Here is a 21,247-nt window from a genome sequence, read left to right as displayed (position 1 = left end):
TTTTTCATTTCATTTATTTATCTATTTATTTTTATTAATTACAGTTTATTCACTTTTTATCCCCCCTGTACCTCCTTCCTTCCTACCCTTCTAATCCCTCCCTCTTCCCCACCTATGTCCCTCTCCCAGCCCACTGATAGGGGAGGTCCTCTTCTCCTTCCTTCTGATCCTAATCTATCAGATCTCATCAATGCAGGAGTGACTGCATTGTCATCTTCTGTGGCCTGGTAAGACTGCTCCCCTTAAGGGAGAGGTGATCAAAGAGCAGGCCAATCAGTTCATGTCAGAGACAGTCCCTGCTTATGAATATTTTCAATGGGAAAAGGGAAGGAGTTTCCTCAAATTTTTATTTTGCAATGGACTGTTTGTTTTTTAATTAAGTTTCCCGAGGACTAGAGAGATGACTTGGTAGTTAAGGTACTATTTGCTTTTTCAGAGGACCCAGGTTCAATTCCCAGCACCTACAAGGTAGTTCACAACCACCTATTACTCTATTCCCAGGAGATCCAATGCCCTCTTCTGGCTTCCACCAGCATTTGGTGAGTAGACATACATACAGGCAAAACACTCACACACATAAAGTAAAAATAAAGGTTAAAAAAATTTTAATAAAAATAAAAGTCTTCTAATTATTTTAAAAATTATAGGAAGATACCAAAATCTAGTTATAATTTATAAATACCTCCCTATTTAAATGTATTTAATTTATCATATAACTCCCAAAGAAAATTAATATGAACTCTCAACACTAAAACTCAATATTATTGTTTATTATAAAAATAAATGGTTATCTTCCTTATTTACAGAATGCAAAATAAAGTGTACAAAAAATGAATGAATGTACTATATGTTTATTATTCTAATAATTAATAACCAAAATATTTTAAAGTAATTTTGCTACCTTTAAAATGTCTCTAAACCATAAATAAATGATTACTATTCTTTATTCCTTTTATTTCCAGAACACATAATAATGACCTTGTCAATATGAGAGCAAGACAGTTAAATATAACCAGCTCCAGCAGAAAGGAGAAATTATTATCCAAAACAAAACCATTTCTCATTTCTGTAGGCTAACATTTTGAGAACTTAAAATATATAAATAAAAAACTTGCTATAAATATATATATTGATTCTTTCTGTAGTTTACTTATAAATAAAATTGGGTGGAGAGCAGAGGTGGCTGTTATGGCACCACATTTAGCATGGTTTGATCATTAAAATAAAGAAGCTACAATAATAATACATCAAGAGTGCCAAACAGAGCCAGGCACGGTGGTGCATGCCTGGAATCCCAGCACTCTAGGAGGCAGAGGCAGGTGGATCCCTGCGGGTTTGAGGCCACTCTGATTTACAAATCAAGTCTAGGACAGCCAAGGCTAGAAAAAGAAACCTTGTCTCGAAAGAAAAAAACAAACAAATGAAAAAAAAAAAACAGTCTGGGCCTAGAACCCCTACACAGATGTAGCAGATGCGAAGCTCAGGCTTCATGTGGCAGGGGAAGCTGTCTTGAACATGGACACTGTTGTCTGCTTTCTGATCACCCCCTCCCCCCTTGGTGGGGCTGCCTCATCAGGCCACAGAAGAGGACTGCACTCAGTCCTGATCTGATGAAAGGTAATGAGCTGGGGGGGTAGTGAAGGGGGAACAGAAGAGGGGGGAGAGGGGAAAGAGGAAGGGAGGGTGTGACTGGAAGGAAAGGAGCGAGGAGGCTACAATCAGGATGTAAAGTGGATAGATAGATAGATAGATAGATAGATAGATAGATAGATAGATAGATAGATAGATAGATAGATAGATACTTTTTTTAAGAGGAAGGAAGGAAAAAAGGAAGAAAGAAACAAACAAAGCAAGCAGCAAATCATTCAGGCTCAGTACTACATTTTGCATTTCTTCCTAGCAACTAGAAGACAAAATCATAACACATTAAAATATCTCAATGATTGCCTGGCAACGCATTTAGTGCATTTCAGAACCTACTAGGAGTAGATACAAATGTAAAATTTACAAAAGAAAAATTCATAGAGAACACATAATTCAAGTCTTCGAAAGCAATTTTGATTTTGTAGGCAGGTATTGTCCTCTGACAATTAAGATTTTGTAAAATCATTCCATGTTGATGGAACCACATTAAACTCTTCATAGCAACTGAACCTTACCAAAAGGTTTTAAGCACAGTATGCTGAAGCATGGCTAGGAATCTAGTGTTCATGAGCTCTATTGAAACCCATGGACCTATACTTTCCATAACAGAAGAGACCCATGCGGAGAAGAGGGGACCATGTGACCCTCAGCTCAAATCCTTCCCCTATAGGGGTCTTAACATGGAGAAACAGATGCATTTTACCAGCCAGGCTTCAATAGAAACTCAGCTAGACAGGAGCTCACTTTGAAGAGACAGACTTTCTTCTACTATGGGGAAAGGCTAGGCTGAACAAGGCCGCCTGTGGCTAGAAAAGTGGGTATCTAAATTGGCCATATATCTAAAGAATGTGCTCTGTTTAGCTACATGAGCAACAAAGCTGATAATCAGGCCAGCAGCAATCTGATTTATGGCTTGCTCCTCAACTGATTCTAAACTTAGAACAAGGGTACATATTATTTATTTCCTCATCTTCCTTCCCAAATGAAACCCAAAATACACAACTCAAAAGCAAGCCAAATAACTCTTCCTTTACAAGAGGTTTCATATGGAAGTAGACGCATCATCTTTCTCCAAGGACAGGAATATTTTTTTTAAAAAACCTGATGATTTCATTAGTCTGAAGTTCGGTTTCAAAGTGGAACTGTGGCTGTGGCTGTTTTTTACATACCTACCTAAAGACTCCACTCTGTGTCAGATAAATGGCAATGTAAGTCACATGAACAATATTTATGGTACCCTTATTCATAAGAGCCAAAGGCTACAGATTATCCAAATGGTCATCCACAGGAGAAGGACCACTAATCCAATATTATCCACGCAATGAAACCTACTGAATAAGGAAATAAAAGGAACTACCACTCCAATGATATGGATTTTGACTCTTATGTTGAGAAGACAGCAAACAGCAGTAGAATCAGAATAGTGCTGCATTTCAGGTTAGGGTGTGGCTAGAAAGGGGCATCTGCAGGGCAATGGAAATGCTTTTTTTCTCAGTGGTAGCTAAATGAGTATATCCATTTGTTAAAATCCAAATTAAATACTTAAAAGATCTGAACCTTATCATACATAGATTTTGCCACTTTAAAAGAAAGCATAAAAAGGAAGGAGGGCATACAGAGCCTTGACATCAACCCCCAAGAGTCCAGAAAAGGGACGTGAGCTGCCTCTTCAGTGCTGCAAGGATAGGAACCCACTTAGGATAGGAGCAGAAAATAGAAAGTAGAGGATACAAACAAGGACTGTCAAAGGTAGAACGTAATGATAGACTGACTTAACAGAACACAAATGGATTTACCCGTGTACTAAACATTAATTTCTAAGCCCAAATTAGATTTGAAACAGAAGAAGCAATTCCACTCCATTTACAAAGACAAATCACTCAAGGGAAACTACAAGAGAAAAATGAATTCACAACCTTTGCTGTGGAGTTTCGGACACCAATGAGACAGGTGATTTTCAGGAGGTTTTTTCATTTTTTTAATACTATCCATTCGGAACACCCTCTTGCATTGCACAGGATGTAATTCCTAAGTGAGTTTATACTCATGTTCCCACTGAATCTTCCTAACACCCTCATCACTATTTTAAGAGAAAAAAATTATGACACAGAGAAGCTCAATGGCTTGCCTAAAGTCGCACAAGGGCCTCTCGATGCCAACCTTCTGGTTCTGACTGAAAGCTCTTTCCATCACATCCTTCCTACTTCTCTTGGCAAAAGGACAGCTTCTCTTCAGTTCAGCCTAGCATACCTTTTTATATCTGTGACCCTCTAGAAGTCACCTTTTTTTTTTTTTCAGTGCAGCAAAATCTTACAGAAACTGGGTGATTTCTACAATGTCCCACAAATTGGGCAGGGGGCTATAGGACATCCTACTCTACACTGGTCACACCCGAAACTACACGTGTGAACCACACACGAACACAGTGCTGCAGTTAAATTACGGAGTTTCACACATTGCGGTCTGGGCAGCCAGCTCTGCAAGTCATCCTGAGAACCAACTCACATATTTTACACCTGAAATGACCAGAAGAACGTAAATAGAAGCAAGCAGACAGCCCCATAACTGTGCATGCTTCATGTTTCTCAGCAAAACACTATCCCTGGGATTTTCTTTATCCTTATCCTAAAACATAAAAGCTCAAAATTTTCATTTATGCCCCCAATCTTTAAAGATCAGATCAACTCTTTTGCTTTTTGGGTAGTTATATTTTTAAAGAATTTTCATAAAAGCAGTTACTGAGTAAATATGTTCAGTGTCCTTGCAGAAGGGAATAACAATTCTCAAAAAATGCAACCCTCCCCCTTAGCATGGTACATTCTTTTAGTGAAATTTGTACATAAATATTAAATCATCTAAATAGTTGTTTACAAGTCTAAAGATGAACCACCTTCCAGATTAGGAAACAAAGCATTGTGGAGACATGCTTAATTTCATTAAAAAAAAAAACTTTGAGAATATACAATGAAATTGAACCATGTTTCCAAAGACAAGAGTAATTAAATCAGGAAATTAAGCAGCCGGCAGCATTGCTCCCTGGTAGATTAAGGAGACTCTAAGACTGCCTGTGACAGCTGGCCCCCTGTGCACCTCTTACCTGGATACATCTGTTCCGTGCTGCTCCGCAGTTTGCTGTAGCCATGGCTCAAGGACACCCTCTGGTAATGAGGTGGGGAAGAAGGAGGGGAGGCGAGGGGTGACATCGTGGGAGACAGTTTTTCCTGCTTCAAAGAACCAGAGCAGAGTTCAGAGGCAACCACTACAGAAGTCTGGCATTCTGAGCTGCAGTTTAAGAAGCAAATTTGTGACTTCTACAGCTGGTGACCTGGCTGATTTAACAAATGCAGAGAAATGTTTCCTTCAAAATGCAGCATAGCAAAAAGGCAGTATCAAGGATTCAAAAGCCACCCAAAAAATATAGTCTCATCGGTGCTATGCTACCTAAATTACCAATAGCAGCCTGAAACGCTTTCAGTTAGCCCAATAACATTTTCCTTTGGAAAATGAAAGATACTGATCACATGGGAGAACATTCATAACCCTCAATTGTGGACCGATTTCATTTTCATTCAATTAATGAATTAATGAGTCTTCCATTTTAAGACTCCTATTTATTGAATTTGTATTCACCAAGTATAAATCCAAAAAAATGCAATAAAATTTATGTTTTAAATGTTTAATGGTGGGTATTCTTGGAGCGTATTATATAAAATTAAATGTTGGGAGAGTTGTTTGTTTTATATTGAGAGACTCCAAAACATAACCACCCCATCTAGCATACTCCAAAATACTAAGAGGAAGCCTTCACAAGTACAATTGGAATCTCAACTCTATGAACCTGCTACAGGACTCTAGGCCAAATAAGCATCCTGAGCCTGCTGTTGGCTTTCCTCCACCTCTTTTTTTTTTTTTTTAAAGTACTACCAATAGACTGTAAGCATGGAGTACCCAAGGAACAGGGAAATTATGCTTTTTATAACACAGAGACTATATTGGATTCTTCAATTTAAAAACAAATATGTGATCTGAGATACAAGACTATAGCTGGAAACTTCCCATGGAATATATCACTGTGAGACACTGAATCCTCAGTCCTCTCCAAATACATATATCGAAGTATACTGACTACAAATTCCTGTGTCTCTCTAATACACTACTTAAATGATTAAAGTAACCTTGTGTAGAGTTGTTTAACAAAATGAGCTACACCTCTTTTAACTATAAACATAAAAATTTAGCCAGGCATGATGAAGTACACCTGTAATACCAGAATTCACAAGGCAGGAAAACCACGTCTGATGCCAGCCTGGGCTACATAGATAAACCCTGTGGGAAAAAATAAATAAAATAAATAAACCTGAAACCTGGAATGCCCAAAACCACAAAAGTAAACCATGTAAGCTAATTTCTTAATATAACCTTTTAATATTCATTGCATTTTTAAAACACCTTGATTCTCCCTAAAATACAGCACGTTCCTTTACCTTACAGAAGACACTGTTGAATATAATCTGACTTCTCTGTATGTCTCTTTATCAGAAGGATGAGTTATATCATGATGTCCTTGGGGTTTACTAATATGCAGACTGATTCCTGCTGATAGGCCCACACTAATGACATCCTTTTGTCCTATTAATCACCACCTGACGTCTGCAATCAGTAGCCTGATTTTAAAAGCCCATCCTCCCTACTCTGGTTCCAAGCCTGTGGGTGATAGCATTTACAGAGATGTTCAGGTCTCTTTACAATAGGGCCTGCCTGTCCATGTGCACTCTAAGTTTCCAAGGCTGACTCAGTCTTTCCCATAAGAATGGGACATGAGGACACACTTTCCAATCACGTTAATCCGAGAATCCCTTTGGGGCTTCTTTTTGGAGGGGAGCACTTGCTAACTCCTAGAAGTTACATTTCATCTGTTTGGTTTTGGCTTTGTTATTTGTTTCCATGTTATTCTAAAAGTTACATGTCAATGATCCCATTTAGAAAACCACCAACCTAGAGAAAGCAAATAAGCATATTAAATCAATAACAGCGCTATTTGACACACAATTCTACACCAAGGCAGATTCTAAAGGGACAGTGGGTGGCTAGCAGTAATTCCTATGTGTCAGCTTCTTCTTGCTACAAGAAAACTTTCCAGGTCCACTTCCAAATCTGTAATTACGTTCCAGATGGCAAGATTTGCTGGGAGTTTGGCAACAGACAGAGGCTGTGCTACAATGAGGCTTCACGGGCAGAATCAAATGAATGTGCCGAATCAGACTCTCTTACCTGTTTAGTCTCATCGTCCATTCTTTTGAAGGAATTTTTTTCTGTGGTTAAGTATGGAATCTGAACCTTCATTCCATGATGCTCAGCTGGGTTCCCAAACCGTATCTCACCATCACTCTTTGACATCACAAAGCGAGGCAGAGGCAGTTCTTTAGAAGCAGAAGTAGAAACGCTTAAGTGAAGCTTTAACTTAAAACTGCAAAAGGGGGAGCTCAACGGCCAAAAATAAATCAAGTTTAAAGGAAAATTCCAGAGCACTAAATATAGTTTAAATTTTAGTTCAGGTACAATGAAGCCTCCTTATAATATTGTCATGAGACAAAAAAAAAAAAAAAAAAAAAGTAATGCTCTAACTAAGGTATTCCAGCTTTAACATTTTCCATGCTGCTAAATCATCACAGAACAAATTCACATTTGGGACTAGCTCCCACTTGATCTTGAAAAAAAAAAGGGGGGGATGTGAATTTTATCAAAACAAGAGGCAATGATAGCAAGCAAAACTTATAAATGCTTAAATACACCAGACACAGTGTTAGGGGACTGCAAATACCAACCCATTAATCTTTACAGCAATCCCATAAGATAAACTAGCATTAGAAACTCCCTTTACAGTTGTGGAAACTGATGTGAAGAGGCTACATAATGTCCTCCAGGACCACACAACTCATCTCTGGGCAAGACACAGTTTGAGCCCAAGCAAGCCAGTTCTTGCCAGTGCCCTACATTAATGTCTTCCTTTCCTGGGGCAAATTTACTGGGTTGACTAGTTTTCCACTCAATATAATTCTTTTATGGATTTTCACACTCAATCTCTGTTTGCCTGTTGATAACATAATGAAGGAAGTGTTATTAAGTCACAGCAACTGTTCTAACATTTAGACAGATTCTAAAGGCAAAACCATTGGCCACTCACAGTGTGAAAAAGAGCCTCCTGCAATATTTACTTATCTTTCAAAATCTGACAAAACTATTCTGAAAATGAAAATGATTCTTTGGCATGCTTGTAGTTCTCAGCACAGCAAGTCACACACAAGCACATGACACAGAGATCCACACAAATAAGAATAATGTAGTGGATTAGGCATAATGATTTGCATCTGTAGCCATTGTTCAGGCTAATTCCCAGTATGCCTATGCACTTCTGTCATCCCTCCACTCCAAAAACACAGCTGTGCTTCCAATGATGGATGCTGTGCTAAAGCCAGGAAACATCTTAGCAGCAGCAAGTATGCTACATCCCAGACAAAGAAGGCCCCTGCTTCTCTAATAGCCACATGTTTATTTTTAGTTGCTATGTCCACATTTGATTCAAAGAGGTGGGCAATCATGATAAAGCCCTGTGTGCTCAATCAATCAGCTGAGGACCCAAGAGCCATGAATAGATAAATCTGAAAACTTAAAGAAAGATGGTCACCATTCTTAACGTTTGAATTCCCAACCATGGGCATCTCTCCAGCACTGAAGGCGGAAATAGATTTCAAAAGGAAAAAGGTTAAAGAAACTCCAGAGTCTGGGTTGAGTCACGCAGAAACCGGTCCTGTGGCTCTGTTCACAGAAATATCTCTTTCAGTTGGGTGTAGAAATATAGGACAAAAGCATACAAAGCGCTTTCTACTCTGGTCTGCCCATGAGAGTTTATGTCTACTTCAAGTATTTCTTCAAGAAAAAATCAAGATGCTTGGTATTTATAAGTTCCCTGGCCAATGCATTCTGTCCAGAGACCAATGGAATACAAGTGTTGCATTACAAATATCAACAGCTGTTCCAGGATTTCCAGATACCCTTAAGGATACTGTCACTTCACACATTCCCCCACTTTGGCTATGGCACTTCTCCAAAATCATTTGCCTAGGAAACAGACTTTCGCCTCCAGATGGCCACCAAACAGTGAAAGACAAAATACAGCTGAATTTTTCCTGTACTTTCTTCAGTCCTGTGATTTGAAACAATTCTCACTTAGCAGAATGATAACCATATATCTTATCCTTGGCAACTCTCGACAGTATCATTCTCCCTGAAGCTGCTACGACTTATTAAAAAGGGAAAACTGTAAGTCTTTGGTCTGAATATTTTTTTGTCATCTGTACACTGAACTTGATAGTGAATCTTTATAGACTTACTCAGCAAAGCACCTACTATACAATGATGTGTGCCAAGTGATCACAGAGGATCTTTTTGTAGCAGCTTCTTAGAATTAATCCCCCAATCTGAATTAAATTAACACATGGAAAAAAAATTACAAGGACCAAATGTTCTTAACTACTGAGTCATCTCTCCAGACCCCTAGAAGAAATTTTAAGTGAGGAAGCTAGGGAGATTGTTCAGTGGGTAAGGGCACTTTCTCTGCAAGCATGAGGACCAGAGCAAAAAAGGTTAAAAAAAAAAATCCAGAGTCTTAATGAATCACAAACAAGCCAATCCTGTGACTCTCTCCACAGAGAGTTGTATCTTTCAGCTCAGTCTGCAAAATGGACATAAAACATAGGACAACAGTAATACTTTTTACCTTGGACAAACCATGAAAAGATAACTCGACCTCAAATATTTCTTCAGGAACAAAAGCAAAAAGATGCTTGGTATTTGTAAGCTCCCTGGCCAATGCATTCGGTCCAGAGAACAATTGAATACAAGTGTTGCATTACAAATGTTAACAGCTGTTTCAAGATTCCCAGATACCCTGAAGGATACTGTGACTTCACACATTCCCCCCCACTTTGGCTATGGTACTTCTCCAAAATCATTTCCAACCCCCAGAACCTATATAAAAACCTGGGTGTGCTGTGTGTGCGTGTAATTCCAGCACTGTGGAAGGAAAGAAGGGTATCACAATAGACGGCTGGCCAGCCAGTGCAGCTCAAAGAGCAAGCACTCTCCAGTTCAATAAGACACCCTGTCTCAAATCAATAAAGTGGATAGCAATACAGCATGACAAATAGCATGGACCCCCAGTTGCATGTGTATAGGTGTGCACACACAGACATGTACATGCAACACAGAGAGAGAGAAAGAGAGGAGAGGACAGGGAGACCACAAAAAAAAAAGAAAAAGAAAAAGAAAAAAGAAAACAAAATCAAAGTGAAATAAGTTGGTCACAGAAAACAACTACTCTTATGATCCCACTTACAACAAGATTAGTAAAATACATACAAGGAGAAAGCTGCAGAGTGTTTCCAGAAATAAAGAATGATGGGGGAATGGGTAGTTATTTAATCAGACTTTCCATTTTACAAAGTGATGTGGGAAATTTCGGGAAACTGCATGTACAACAAAATGAATAAACTCAGCACTGCTAAATTCCACACATTAAATGGGAAATTGTGTGCCCTACAAATTTTGTAACAAGAATGTTTAATTTCAGATGAAATCTTAAGAGGTTAAGTTGATTTTAACTATTGTAACCCCGTATCATTATTTCAACATATAGCATAAAATGATGAAGGATGTTGACATAGGACAAGGGCATGAGCACTTTGCCTAGTATGCTCAAGTCCCTAGGTATGATTCCCACCACAGCCAAAATATAAACATCAATCAATGAAATACCTCAATACTTGTCACACTTTAAGTATTCAGGAGACGTGCATGGCTATTGGCCACCATACTGGAATGGATAAGCCACAAGGAAAGGTGGGTCACTATGCCCAGAAATCTGTATCTTACTAGGAACAATTATAATGTTAAATGCCAGCAAGTAAGTGAGTTTGTCTCAAACAATATGAAAGATATTATATAAATATGTATAAAATAAAATACGAAAATATTTTGGATGCAGTTATACTTTATACAGATGAGTAAAGTACAGCATTTGAAGAGTTCTGACTCACATGTATGTGTGTATGTGTCAGAAACAGGATGAGGAGGAAGAACAAATACATAAATTAAAACACAAAGTTTTCTTTCAAGTTCTTTTCCAGTCCCCTCACTCCTTTTCCCCACTGTCAGTGTGTAAGCTCCAGAACTTTTACGAAATAAAAGAATCAAAGATAGGCCGGCAAGATGGCTCAGTGTGCAAAGATGCTTGTCACCAAGCCTGACAACCTGAATTTTATCCCTGGGACCCATGGAGAAAGAAATAACAAACTTTTCAAAGTTGTCCTCTGACATCTACACACATAGTGTGGTATGTATGCACAAGCACACACACACACACACACACACACACTAAATGAAATTTTGTTTATTTTTTAAATACCAAATATTCTACCAAAGAATCCTATAACAAGCATAAATAAATAAAAGTGAAAAGTACTGCTCATAAGGTTGAAGACGACCTTGAGCAGGGAGGAAGCAACAAAAGGGCTGAGGCCACAGGTACGTGTGGAAATGTGAAATGCTTAGAAAACACATTGGTCAGGCATACAGTAGGGGATCACTATGCAGAGGGGAATTTGTCCAGAGCAGCTCAAGATCCCCATCGGAAAGCTGAGAAGGGAAGAACATATGAAAGAAACTGCTAAAAGAGTCACGGAGTTTTTAAAAGGATAAGAACTGAGATGAGTATTAGACAAAAGGGCTAAACTGACTTTAGCTTAATGGGAAATCCCAACACAATGTTTAGCAATCAAAGGTCTGTCTCTGCCTAGTGAAGGAATTATACACACACCAGGCTCACTTGACTACATCCTTACCCCCTAGGATTCTCACTCCACCCCTAGCCATCTTATCTCAGGCACCCTAATGAGTTGTCTTCTCTATGAAGCACCAAACTGCTTCTCCCACACAAAAGATTGCTCTTCTAGTCTTCAAAGAGAAAGAAAGTTTGCCAAATAAGCAGAACACAGAGACTAACCCTCTCCCAACCCTCTCAGTTTGCTTCTGTTTTTCTTGGATACAATAATTCTTGTTTGAAGAGGGGGGGAACCCCACTGAAACAAAAGTCACTGCTCCAAAGGCTTTCCACCTCACTCAAGATCTAAAGACTTTGGAGGTGGCAGGATTAGAAACCCCACCGAGCCTAAAAAGGCTCATCTTACAGGCAACTTTCTCAAAGTGGGTACTTCCTTGCATATTAGACTGTATAGTTTTTTTTGCTGTAGGGGAAGGTACCCTGTTCCATACAGTGCAGGACATTTAGTCCATCCCCAGCCTCTACTCACTAGATGACTGTAGCATCCTCTCCACTGTTATGATAAACAACAACAACAAAAAAATGTTGGCATACATTGACTAATATCTCCTGAAGGTATAAAGTTCCCTGGGTTGAGAATGGCCATTTTCCAGTGAGGAACCACAGGAGGAAAATGGTTTGCCAAAGGATCTTTGCAGTGATAGGTTTGGAGTTATAAAATGGCTCACAAATTTTTGTGATTTTACAGGACAGTAAATATCTCACCAAGGACAGACATAAAGTTGCCACATTTTTACTTTGCCAAGAATTTTAAGCCAGGTGTTATTTGGGAGACTGAAGCAGTTCATGAGTTCAAAGCCAGTCTGGCCTACAGAGTGAAAACCACCTTCAAAAACAACAGTGAAATAGTTTACCCCAAATCATAACTCATTAAAAGTTTGCTAAAAGGATCCCTAATGATATGGGGAAAACTCTTTGAATTAAACACATTCATGCTATAAATCATTTATATTCATCTTTCCTACTATTTATCTCTCCTTCCACTGAATACTGTGCCAGACTATCAACAGAGCATGAGCCATTTTGGAGAAACACAGTCCTGAAGACAACAGGAATCACAGCATTGCACTCGTGAGCTCAGCTATCCCAAGGGGACTATAGAAAAGAAATCAAGGGGGCTGTTACCTGGATAAGAGTAGAAAAACTCACAGCTTTATTGCTCCTACCCTAACTGAAGTTAAAAGCCTTCTTTCCATTAAGCATAGAAGCAGTCAAGCCCTATGGCATCATTATAATACTTAAAATTTCCAGGGTTTTTTTTTTAAATGTCATTCAGTTGTAAACAGCTTGATGTATTTATTATACATGTTCATTATTGCTCTGCAGGTATGGAAGCTATTTCAACCACTGTGGGAGCTTTTATTTAATGTATTTAATTTAAAAGTATGTATATTTCTATAGACATGCTAATTGCTTTCCTTTATAATCTTATTTCTTTGTACACATTTGAAATATTGTGCTGGGCTGGAATGGAGTTATGCTTAGAAAGGCATATGCTTAGTATGCCCAAGGCCCTAGGTTTGATTTCAGGCCCCTCAAATAAAAATAAATAGATAAGCCCAAGAACAATTCAATTTGCCAAAATGGGCTGTGGCACTCAGAAAAAGGTTAAGAATCCTACTCTACATCCTGTCTAACTCACCCTTAGACCCCACACATGCTCAAGTTCAGTATCCAGAAAGTAAAGACAGCAGGAATACTCTGTGTTCCATAACTTGCACTCCCATTCACCTGGTAAAATATTCGGTTATCGATTTAACTCCATTTGCAACCAAGATGAGACTACAAATGCTTAGTACCAATATTAGGGAAGCCTTCACCAGAAGGGTCTCATAAATGCATATTTAGCATTTAAACAGTAATACTACTAAACTAAGTGTTCCCCTAAATGATGTGCCCTGTGTGCCAATATCATAATATATATATATATTCATACTGTAAGCAAAGTTCTTGGGAATGTTTCACATAACTTTCATGAGAATTTTATTCTCAACCTTGGTAACATGTAAGAATCACCAGCAGGGCTCTCAAAAGTCCTACTTCTCTGGATGGATCCCAGGGTAACTAAATATGAATTTCCCATATTTTCACTTTGTATTTAAACACACCCCCCCCCCAGGTGAATCTCAAGGGAACTGACAAAAGTGACAAGCAGACCAGAAGGACTTCTGCAAAATTTCCTCAGGAACTTCCAGGGAATCTGAATTGTGATCGATTTAGTTTAGTGTGATTAAAATGTGTGGCCATCCGGATATTCAGAACTCCAAGAAGGTGGAAAGAGATATAGCTCAGTGGTAGAACCCTTGTCTAACATTAACAAGGTGCCCTGAGTTCCATCCTAGCATGGGAAAGAACAAAAATGCAGAAGATAACTCTAAAGAAGATAAATTCATACTGCCAAAATCTTGGTAAGCCCAAAGTCATCAGAACAGTTAATTCAGGAGCACAGAATTAAAAGATTAACAAATAGGAATGGGAGAGAGAAAAAGGACAGCCAGGTCCACATTCTTCATTATTCCATCCTGATCCCTAACAGAGCCTTAAATGATATTACTGGTACCTCAAGCAGAAAATTAAATGGAATGGTATTATTTTGTCACTGGCTAGAGAATCCCTGTCCCAATCTCACCTTGCTAAAGAACAAAATCTGTCTTAACTGACAGTTAACAGGGTCTAATCCCTGGTCACTCTATGAATTTTTCCCCCATATGAAAAAGAAAAACAGAAACTAAAGCTACCTGATTAGGTTTTTATTATTGTTGTTGTTGTTTTATTTAACAAAGAGGATAGAGGAACCAAAGAGAAATTCTACAAAAGCTTATAGAACAGGCTGTCAAACCAGTGACAAGAATTCACACAAAGCAGAAGCCTGTTGTGGACAATAAAAAACATAAAGTGAGCTACTCACCACATTTAATACTCTCTGTTCGCACAGGGAGGCCGGACTGTGCTGCAGCAATCAATTTCAGGGCAACATAAAACTGTGTAGGACCAAAATAACCAACCCGCTTTGCCCCACACAGTTCTGTGATCTGAAACAGACAAGAAAAAAAAATGATGCTGAAAACCCCATTTCCTAACAGGAAAAATGGAGCAAAACTATGATGAAACCTCAAGAATTTCACAGTATAATTAACCAAAATGTCCCTTGGGAACCTACATGTAAGCAACGGTTGAGCTTTTGTTCCCCCTCTAGTTCATAGAGAGAGTTTTTATTCAGATCATTAATTCCTACCTACTCAACAATGTTTCAGAACTGATTATTCCTCCTCCTCTGAAGACAAAAATAAAGATGACAAATGATGGCTGTTATTCTTCTTATAAAAGAAAAGGGGTGACTTTTCAGGGGGTAGATTCTAAAGTACGAAGTCTAGAAAGTCATTGGAGTGAAGAGAGAACAGATTAGTCATTACCACCACTTATGCATTATCCTAGCTTACCAAAGTTGACTATGAATTAGTCAAGAGCTGGGGAGGAAACTCAGTGGCAACACACTTACCTATCATGCACAAGGACCTAGATTCAACCCTAGCTGAAGAGAAAAGTAATTATAAACCTTTGAAATTTACCTGTGGAGCGGCCCTCATCAGCCTGGGATTTCTCAATCCAAAAGACAGGCTGCTTTTAGAAAGGTTTTGTTTTCATTTTCTTTGTTTTGTTCTGTTTGTTCGTTAGGATTCAAAGCATTTTCTGGTTAAATTCTCCATGGAAAAGTTTTTAAGGTGTTAGTAGAAATAGTTTAATGATATCTAAAGAAGAAAGTGATATATCCAGCTACTTCATTAGCAGGAGGTATTTCATAAACCGGCTCCTTCACCCCTCTTCTTTAGTTTACTCCGAACGTGTAACATACTCTGCTGGATCCATCTGAGATCACATACTGTGCAGATTTCAAGTATAGAATGAAAACTTACGGCCTAGGGTTTGTTTGCTCAGGTGGAAAGCAGGAGATAGCAAAAAGGAATAGATGAAATAAACTTCCTTACAACTTACAGATGTACATGAACTGGATGTTGGAGACAAATCCGAAAAACTCACTGGCCATTTGGGAGGAATATGAAGGCGGTTCTGGAAAGAGGTTGAAGGCCACTAAAATAGATTCACTCCTACCTCTTTCTGTAAGATTAAGTGACTGTGCCAAGTAAGTAGTCCATACATGCTCCAGTTTGCCTGAAATAACACTTTCTTTCCTAGCTGAAAGGTAATAAATTTTTAGAATAGTTTCAAGGCTTGAATACGCTTCTCTCTTTCAAGTATTTTTAAAAGCCTCTACAGAATGGTCTAAACATTTTTAGTTTTTAGTAGGAGGGTCTAGAAGAACTCTCCGAGAAACTCTTCAGTCCCTCCCCTCCCTTCTCTTTTCTGTAGCTGGTAAGTTCAGACCCTGCTCTCAGATTAACCAGTTCAAGTCCTGCTCTAGATTGTGTGCCTTTATCCACCACTCTCAGGGTTCCCGCCACAGTTTGTTACTAGAACCAGGCCCCCTTACAGTTCCAAAGTGCTTCCCGGGCTCCTCCTGTCCTTCCTGTACAACTCAGTCCTGAGTATGGTATCTGAGGCCCTATTATCTGATCCAAAACACTCTTCCAACCATCCCTACCCTGCAGTAAACCAAGACTCCAGGCACACCAGACATTTAATCTGTTTCTTAATAGCCATTTGGGAGTCCTCTACATAGAAGTCAAAAGTGCCTTTGTTTCTGTACCTTCCAGGCTTGTTGTTAAAGTTACCCAATGACTGATATTAACTCTGAAACATTATGGAACGCCACAACACTATGTTAGACTTTTTATTGCTGTGATAAAATACCTGACACAAACAACTTAAGGGGTGGGGGAGGATTTCTTTCACTCAGGTTCAGTGATCTCAGTCCATTATGGACAATGTATTAGGTAAAGAGGTATATCAGGCAGGCACAGGAGCTCACTTCCTGGCAAGGAAGAAGCAAAAGAAGGAGATACACTATTGGTACTGTTAATCATTTCCATTGCACCTGTCCCATCTCATCCTTCATTTCCCCAGTGCCCAGCAAAAGTCAATGGTGTGGTTTCATCATGGCTGTTCCCTAGAACTCATACTTTAGAATGTTTGCTCTACAGTTTTCTGCTCAGTGAATTGTATACGGGCTTAGTTTTCACAGCCTATAGAAACAGAACAGTTCTCTCTTGTGTTGTAATTACATTTATGAGTAGCTGCTAAATTATGAGCTTTAGCTATATCACATCATATAGCCAAGAGTTTCTATAAGAATAATAGATTTTTTAAAATTTATTTATTTTTTATTAAATAGATTATTCACTTTGTATCCCAGCTGTAGCCCCCTCCCTCATCCCCTCCAACTTCCACTGTCTCTCCCTCTTCTCCTCCCATGCCCCTCCCTCAGTCTACTGGTAGGGGTAGTCCTCCAACCCATCCATCTGACCCTAGCCTATCAGGTCTCATCAGGAGTGGCTGCATTGTCTTCCTCTGCAGCTTGGTAAGGCTGCACTCACCTGAGGGGGAGGTAATCAAAGAGCAGGCCAATCAGTTCATGTCAGATACAGTCCCTGCTCCCAATACAAGGGTACCCACTTGGACACTGAGTTGCCATGGTCTACATCTGTGAAGGGGTTCTAGGTTATCTCCACGAATGGTCCTTGGTTGGAGTATCAGTCTCAGAAAAGACCCCTGGGCCCAGATTTTTTGGTTCTGTTGTTCTCCTTGTGGAGCTCCTGCCCCCTCCATGTTTTTCTATCTCCCCCTTCTTTCATGAGATTCCCTGCACTCTGCCCAAAGTTGGGCTATGAGTCTCAGCATCTGCTTTGATACCCTGCAGGGTAGAATCTTTTAGAGGTCCTCCGTCATAGGCTCCTGTCCTGTTCCCTGTTTTCTCCCTCTTCCAATGTTGATCCCCTTTGTTTTTTTAGGTAAGGACTGATCATCTTATCCCTGGTCTTCTTTCTTGTTTATCTTCTTTAGGTGTATACATTTTAGTATGATTATCCTATATTATATGTCTAATAGCCATTTATAAGTGAGTATATACCATGTGTGTCTTTCTGCTTCTGGGATGCCTCATTCAGAATGATCTTTTCTCGTTCCCACGATTTTGCACATTTCATGATTTCCTTGTTTTTAATTGCTGAGTAGTGTTCCATTGTGTAAATGTATACAATGGTTACAATTTCTGTATGCATTCCTCAACTGAGGGACATCTGGGTTGTTTCCAGATTCTGGCTATTATGAATAAAGCTGCTATGAACATGGTTGAGTAAATGTCCTTGTTTTATATTTGAGCATCTTTTGGATTTATGCCTAGGAGTGGTATAGCTAGATATTGAGGGAGCAATATCCTAATATTCCTAATTGTCTGAGAAAGTGCCAGATTGATTTCCAAAATGGTTGTACAAGTTTACATTCCCACCAGCAATGGAGGAGGGTTCCCCTTTCTGCACATCCTCTCCAGCATGTTTTATCACTTGAGGTTTTGATCTTAGCCATTCTGATGGGTGTAAGTTGAATTCTCAGGGTTATTTTGATTTGCATTTCCTTGATAGCTAAGGATGTTGAGTATTTCTTTAATTATTTCTCTGCCATTCAATATTCCTCTATAGAGAATTCTCTGTTTAGCTCTGTACCACATTTTTTAATTCTGTTACTTGATTTGTTGGTGTTTAGCTTCTTCAGTTCTTTATATATTCTGGATATTAGCCCTCTGTCAGATATAGGGTTGGTGAAGATCCTTTCCCAAAATATAGGCTGTTGTTTTGTTCTGATGACAGTGTCCTTTGCTTTACAGAAGCTTTTTATTTTCATGAAGTCCCATTTATTGATTGTTGCTCTTAGAGCCTGTGCTGTTGGTGTTCTCTTCAGGAAGTTGTCTCCTGTGCCAATGAGTTCAAGGTTCTTCCCCACTTTTTCTTCTAACAGATTTAATGTGTCTGGTTTTATGTTGAGGTATTTGATCCATTTAGACTTTAGTTTTGTGCAGGGTGATAAATATGGATCTATTTGAATGTTTCTGCACGTAGATATCCAGTTAGACCAGCACCATTTGTTGAAGATGCTCTTTTCTCCATTGTATGGTTTTGGCTCCGTCTCCTGCTTATTCAACAAGGAGAGTACTGGTCCAAACCTAACTGTTCACCATTACTCACCTTACCCCTGAGATTCACAATGAAGAGTATCTCAGTGATGCCTTGCTACTCTAGAGACCTGCTTTCTTGTCTTCAGCATACCCTATTGGATATCAATTGGCACACTCAACAACAAAAATATGGAAGAGAAGTTGAAGGATACATTCACAGGCTATACCTCAGCCCATTTATACTTTCTAAAGTCACTTCAGTAATCCACTCAAGAAAAGATGAACTCTTATATCGTGTTTCTCAATATGTCATACTGTAGTGTAAGCTAAAACCAAATCACCTCACTAAAGAAAAAAAAAAAACAAACACACACACACAACAGATATGCAAGGTTTAGATGTGATATCAGACAGCAGAGATCTTATTAATCTTTTTCTGTATTTTAGACATAGAAATATAATGTACATTAAATAACACTATAATATAATTTTCCCTAGCTACACAGAAATAAAGCTCCCAGGTCAAAAGTTAAGTGAGATATTCAAGGTCTCAAATTCAAAGACAGTATCAACTACATGTGCAGAGGCTTACAATTTGTATTTTGTTCATTATATCAGGGGAGAAAAAAACTACTGCCCATGAGTCAATACCAGCCCACTTCCTGATTTAGCACACAAGCTAAAAAGCTCTTTACAGATGACCATTTCAAATACTAACTTAGAATATCGTTAAGGAAAATGTTATCCCTGAAACATTAATTCTATTCTTCTTATGAGTAGACATGAATTATTTTTCTGCAGCGGTTTTGGCTGAGAATTCAGTTTTGTTGGTAGAGTTAGCAGTCTGCATGAAAAAGCCCTGGGTTAGATCCCCAGTGCCACATAAAACCATGTGTGATGGCATGCCTATAATCCCAGCATTCAGGAGATGGAAGCAAAAGGCTCAGAAGCTCAAAATCATCTTGGGCTACACAAGGAAGTCCAAGGTTAGTCTGTGCTAAATGAGATCCTGTCTGAAAAACCTGAAAAAAAAAAGCTTCACGTTTTGAAATTTGTCAATAAATACTTTTGGATGCTGCTTTCTCCCTTGTTATACCAGTACCTAAATAATGGCTTTGATTTTGTCACTGAATCCAAATATCCCAAAAATGTTTACAGTTTAGGCCTTTACAGAAAGGAGTACCAACCCCTATATAACAACACAGTGCCTCAATCAGCTGTATTTTATATCCTTTCATATGCTCTCAATAGGCATGCAGAGAGGGTATTTTCTTGACTTAATCAGCTATACTAGGTGAATGCCACTTAATGTGTTAACACTTCAATTCGCAGAATATTCATACACTCACCCTCTTCTTCAGCCACCAGTTTTCACCTATTCATTCATACATTTGCTTTGAATTTTCAGTTTTTAAGTAGGGACTTCTATAATTGCTATTAATTTCTACAGAAACCAACCGGAACAAGTAGATGGCATAATTCAAATGTGAGTGAAACCTATTCAGTCAGAAGGGAGGTATCTCAGTGGATAAAGTGCTAGATGTACAAGCCTAAGAACTGGACTTCTTATCTTTTCTATCCATGTAAATGGCCTGCCTGTAATGCCAGTGCTCAGAGGGCAGAGAGAGAGAGGATTTCCCCAGCCAATATGTATAGCTAGGGTAGCCAAATAGAGAACTTCAAGTTCCATGGAAGAACTGTCCTCGATAAATAAATTGGACAGTGATCAAAGAAGACATCTGAACAAGAAGACACATAGACATCAACTTCTAGCCTCCACATGCACAACCTACACAGTTTAAAGAATATTCATAAATTACAAGTGCCACTTCCCAGCTCAAAAGCTGACAATCAGCCAGGAGGTGGTGGCACATGCCTTTAATCCCAGCACTCTGGGAGGCAGAGGAAGGCAGATCTCTGTGAGTTGGAAGCCAGCCTGCTCTATAGAGTAAGTCCAGGACATCCAAGGCTACACCAAAAAACCTTGTCTCAAAAAAAAAAAAAAAAAAACTGAAAATAAAATGTCCTAATTCCCATGCAGTTGAGATATAAGCAGGCTACCCAGACTCTATCAGTAACACATTTCCAAAATAGCATGCTTTGAAGAGAGACGTGGAAGGAAAGGGACGGTGCTCAGCGCTTCTAATTTTGCAGATGTAGCTGCAGAATTGCCTGTGCTGTCAGAGTGGGGAAAGAAATGGTTACCATCAGTCTGATTCCTGGTGTCTGCAGGTCATGGAGGCAGCAGTACTTGGCTTCTACTTGGCATGAGTAGTATGTATGGCTCAGGGCTTTGCTTCCAGCAAGTCAGAACCTACCCACCCAGTTTCTCCAGCTCTCCAAATGATCCCATGATTTACCTTAAACTCTTAACCCTTTTTGGCTTGCCTTAGAGTGGATTCTGTCATTTTCTGTAAAAACATCACCAGTTAACAAGGAACGAGGAAACACTCAGGATCCTCAGTTTACCTCAGGATAAACTGAGAAAATGCCAAAAGCATGGAGCTCAGCAATTGCCATTTCAGGGTGTGAATACACATAGTTTACAGATAAGCCATCTCTGAAAGTTGAAGCTTACAAAATTGGCTGCTAACTGACTCTAGAAACAAGAGCACAGAAGAAGCACAGTTTACTGTATA

The 21,247-nt window shown here is 39.0% G+C and overlaps 1 protein-coding gene across 8 annotated transcripts in view; it reads right to left on the bottom strand.

The window, feature by feature from the left end:
• Reps2 (RALBP1 associated Eps domain containing 2) overlaps window positions 1-21,247 on the bottom strand; it is a 262,097-nt gene that overhangs the window by 164,392 nt on the left and 76,458 nt on the right. For 4 of the 8 annotated variants that reach the window (XM_060375349.1, XM_060375347.1, XM_060375351.1 and 1 more), the window contains exons 2-4: window positions 14,451-14,574; window positions 6,916-7,064; window positions 4,742-4,868 (exon numbers count right to left, since the gene is read on the bottom strand). In XM_060375349.1, coding sequence (XP_060231332.1) covers window positions 4,742-4,868; window positions 6,916-7,064; window positions 14,451-14,574 — 400 coding nt within the window. Of the gene's footprint in view, window positions 1-4,741; window positions 4,869-6,915; window positions 7,065-14,450; window positions 14,575-14,702; window positions 14,811-21,247 lie in introns of those variants that run through there. The other 4 variants (XM_060375348.1, XM_060375352.1, XM_060375354.1 and 1 more) reach the window with 2 other exon arrangements.

This window comes from Meriones unguiculatus, chromosome X (genome assembly GCF_030254825.1).
Source record: "Meriones unguiculatus strain TT.TT164.6M chromosome X, Bangor_MerUng_6.1, whole genome shotgun sequence".
NCBI classification, from domain to species: domain Eukaryota; kingdom Metazoa; phylum Chordata; class Mammalia; order Rodentia; family Muridae; genus Meriones; species Meriones unguiculatus.
This window is presented reverse-complemented; position numbering and strand designations above follow the sequence as displayed.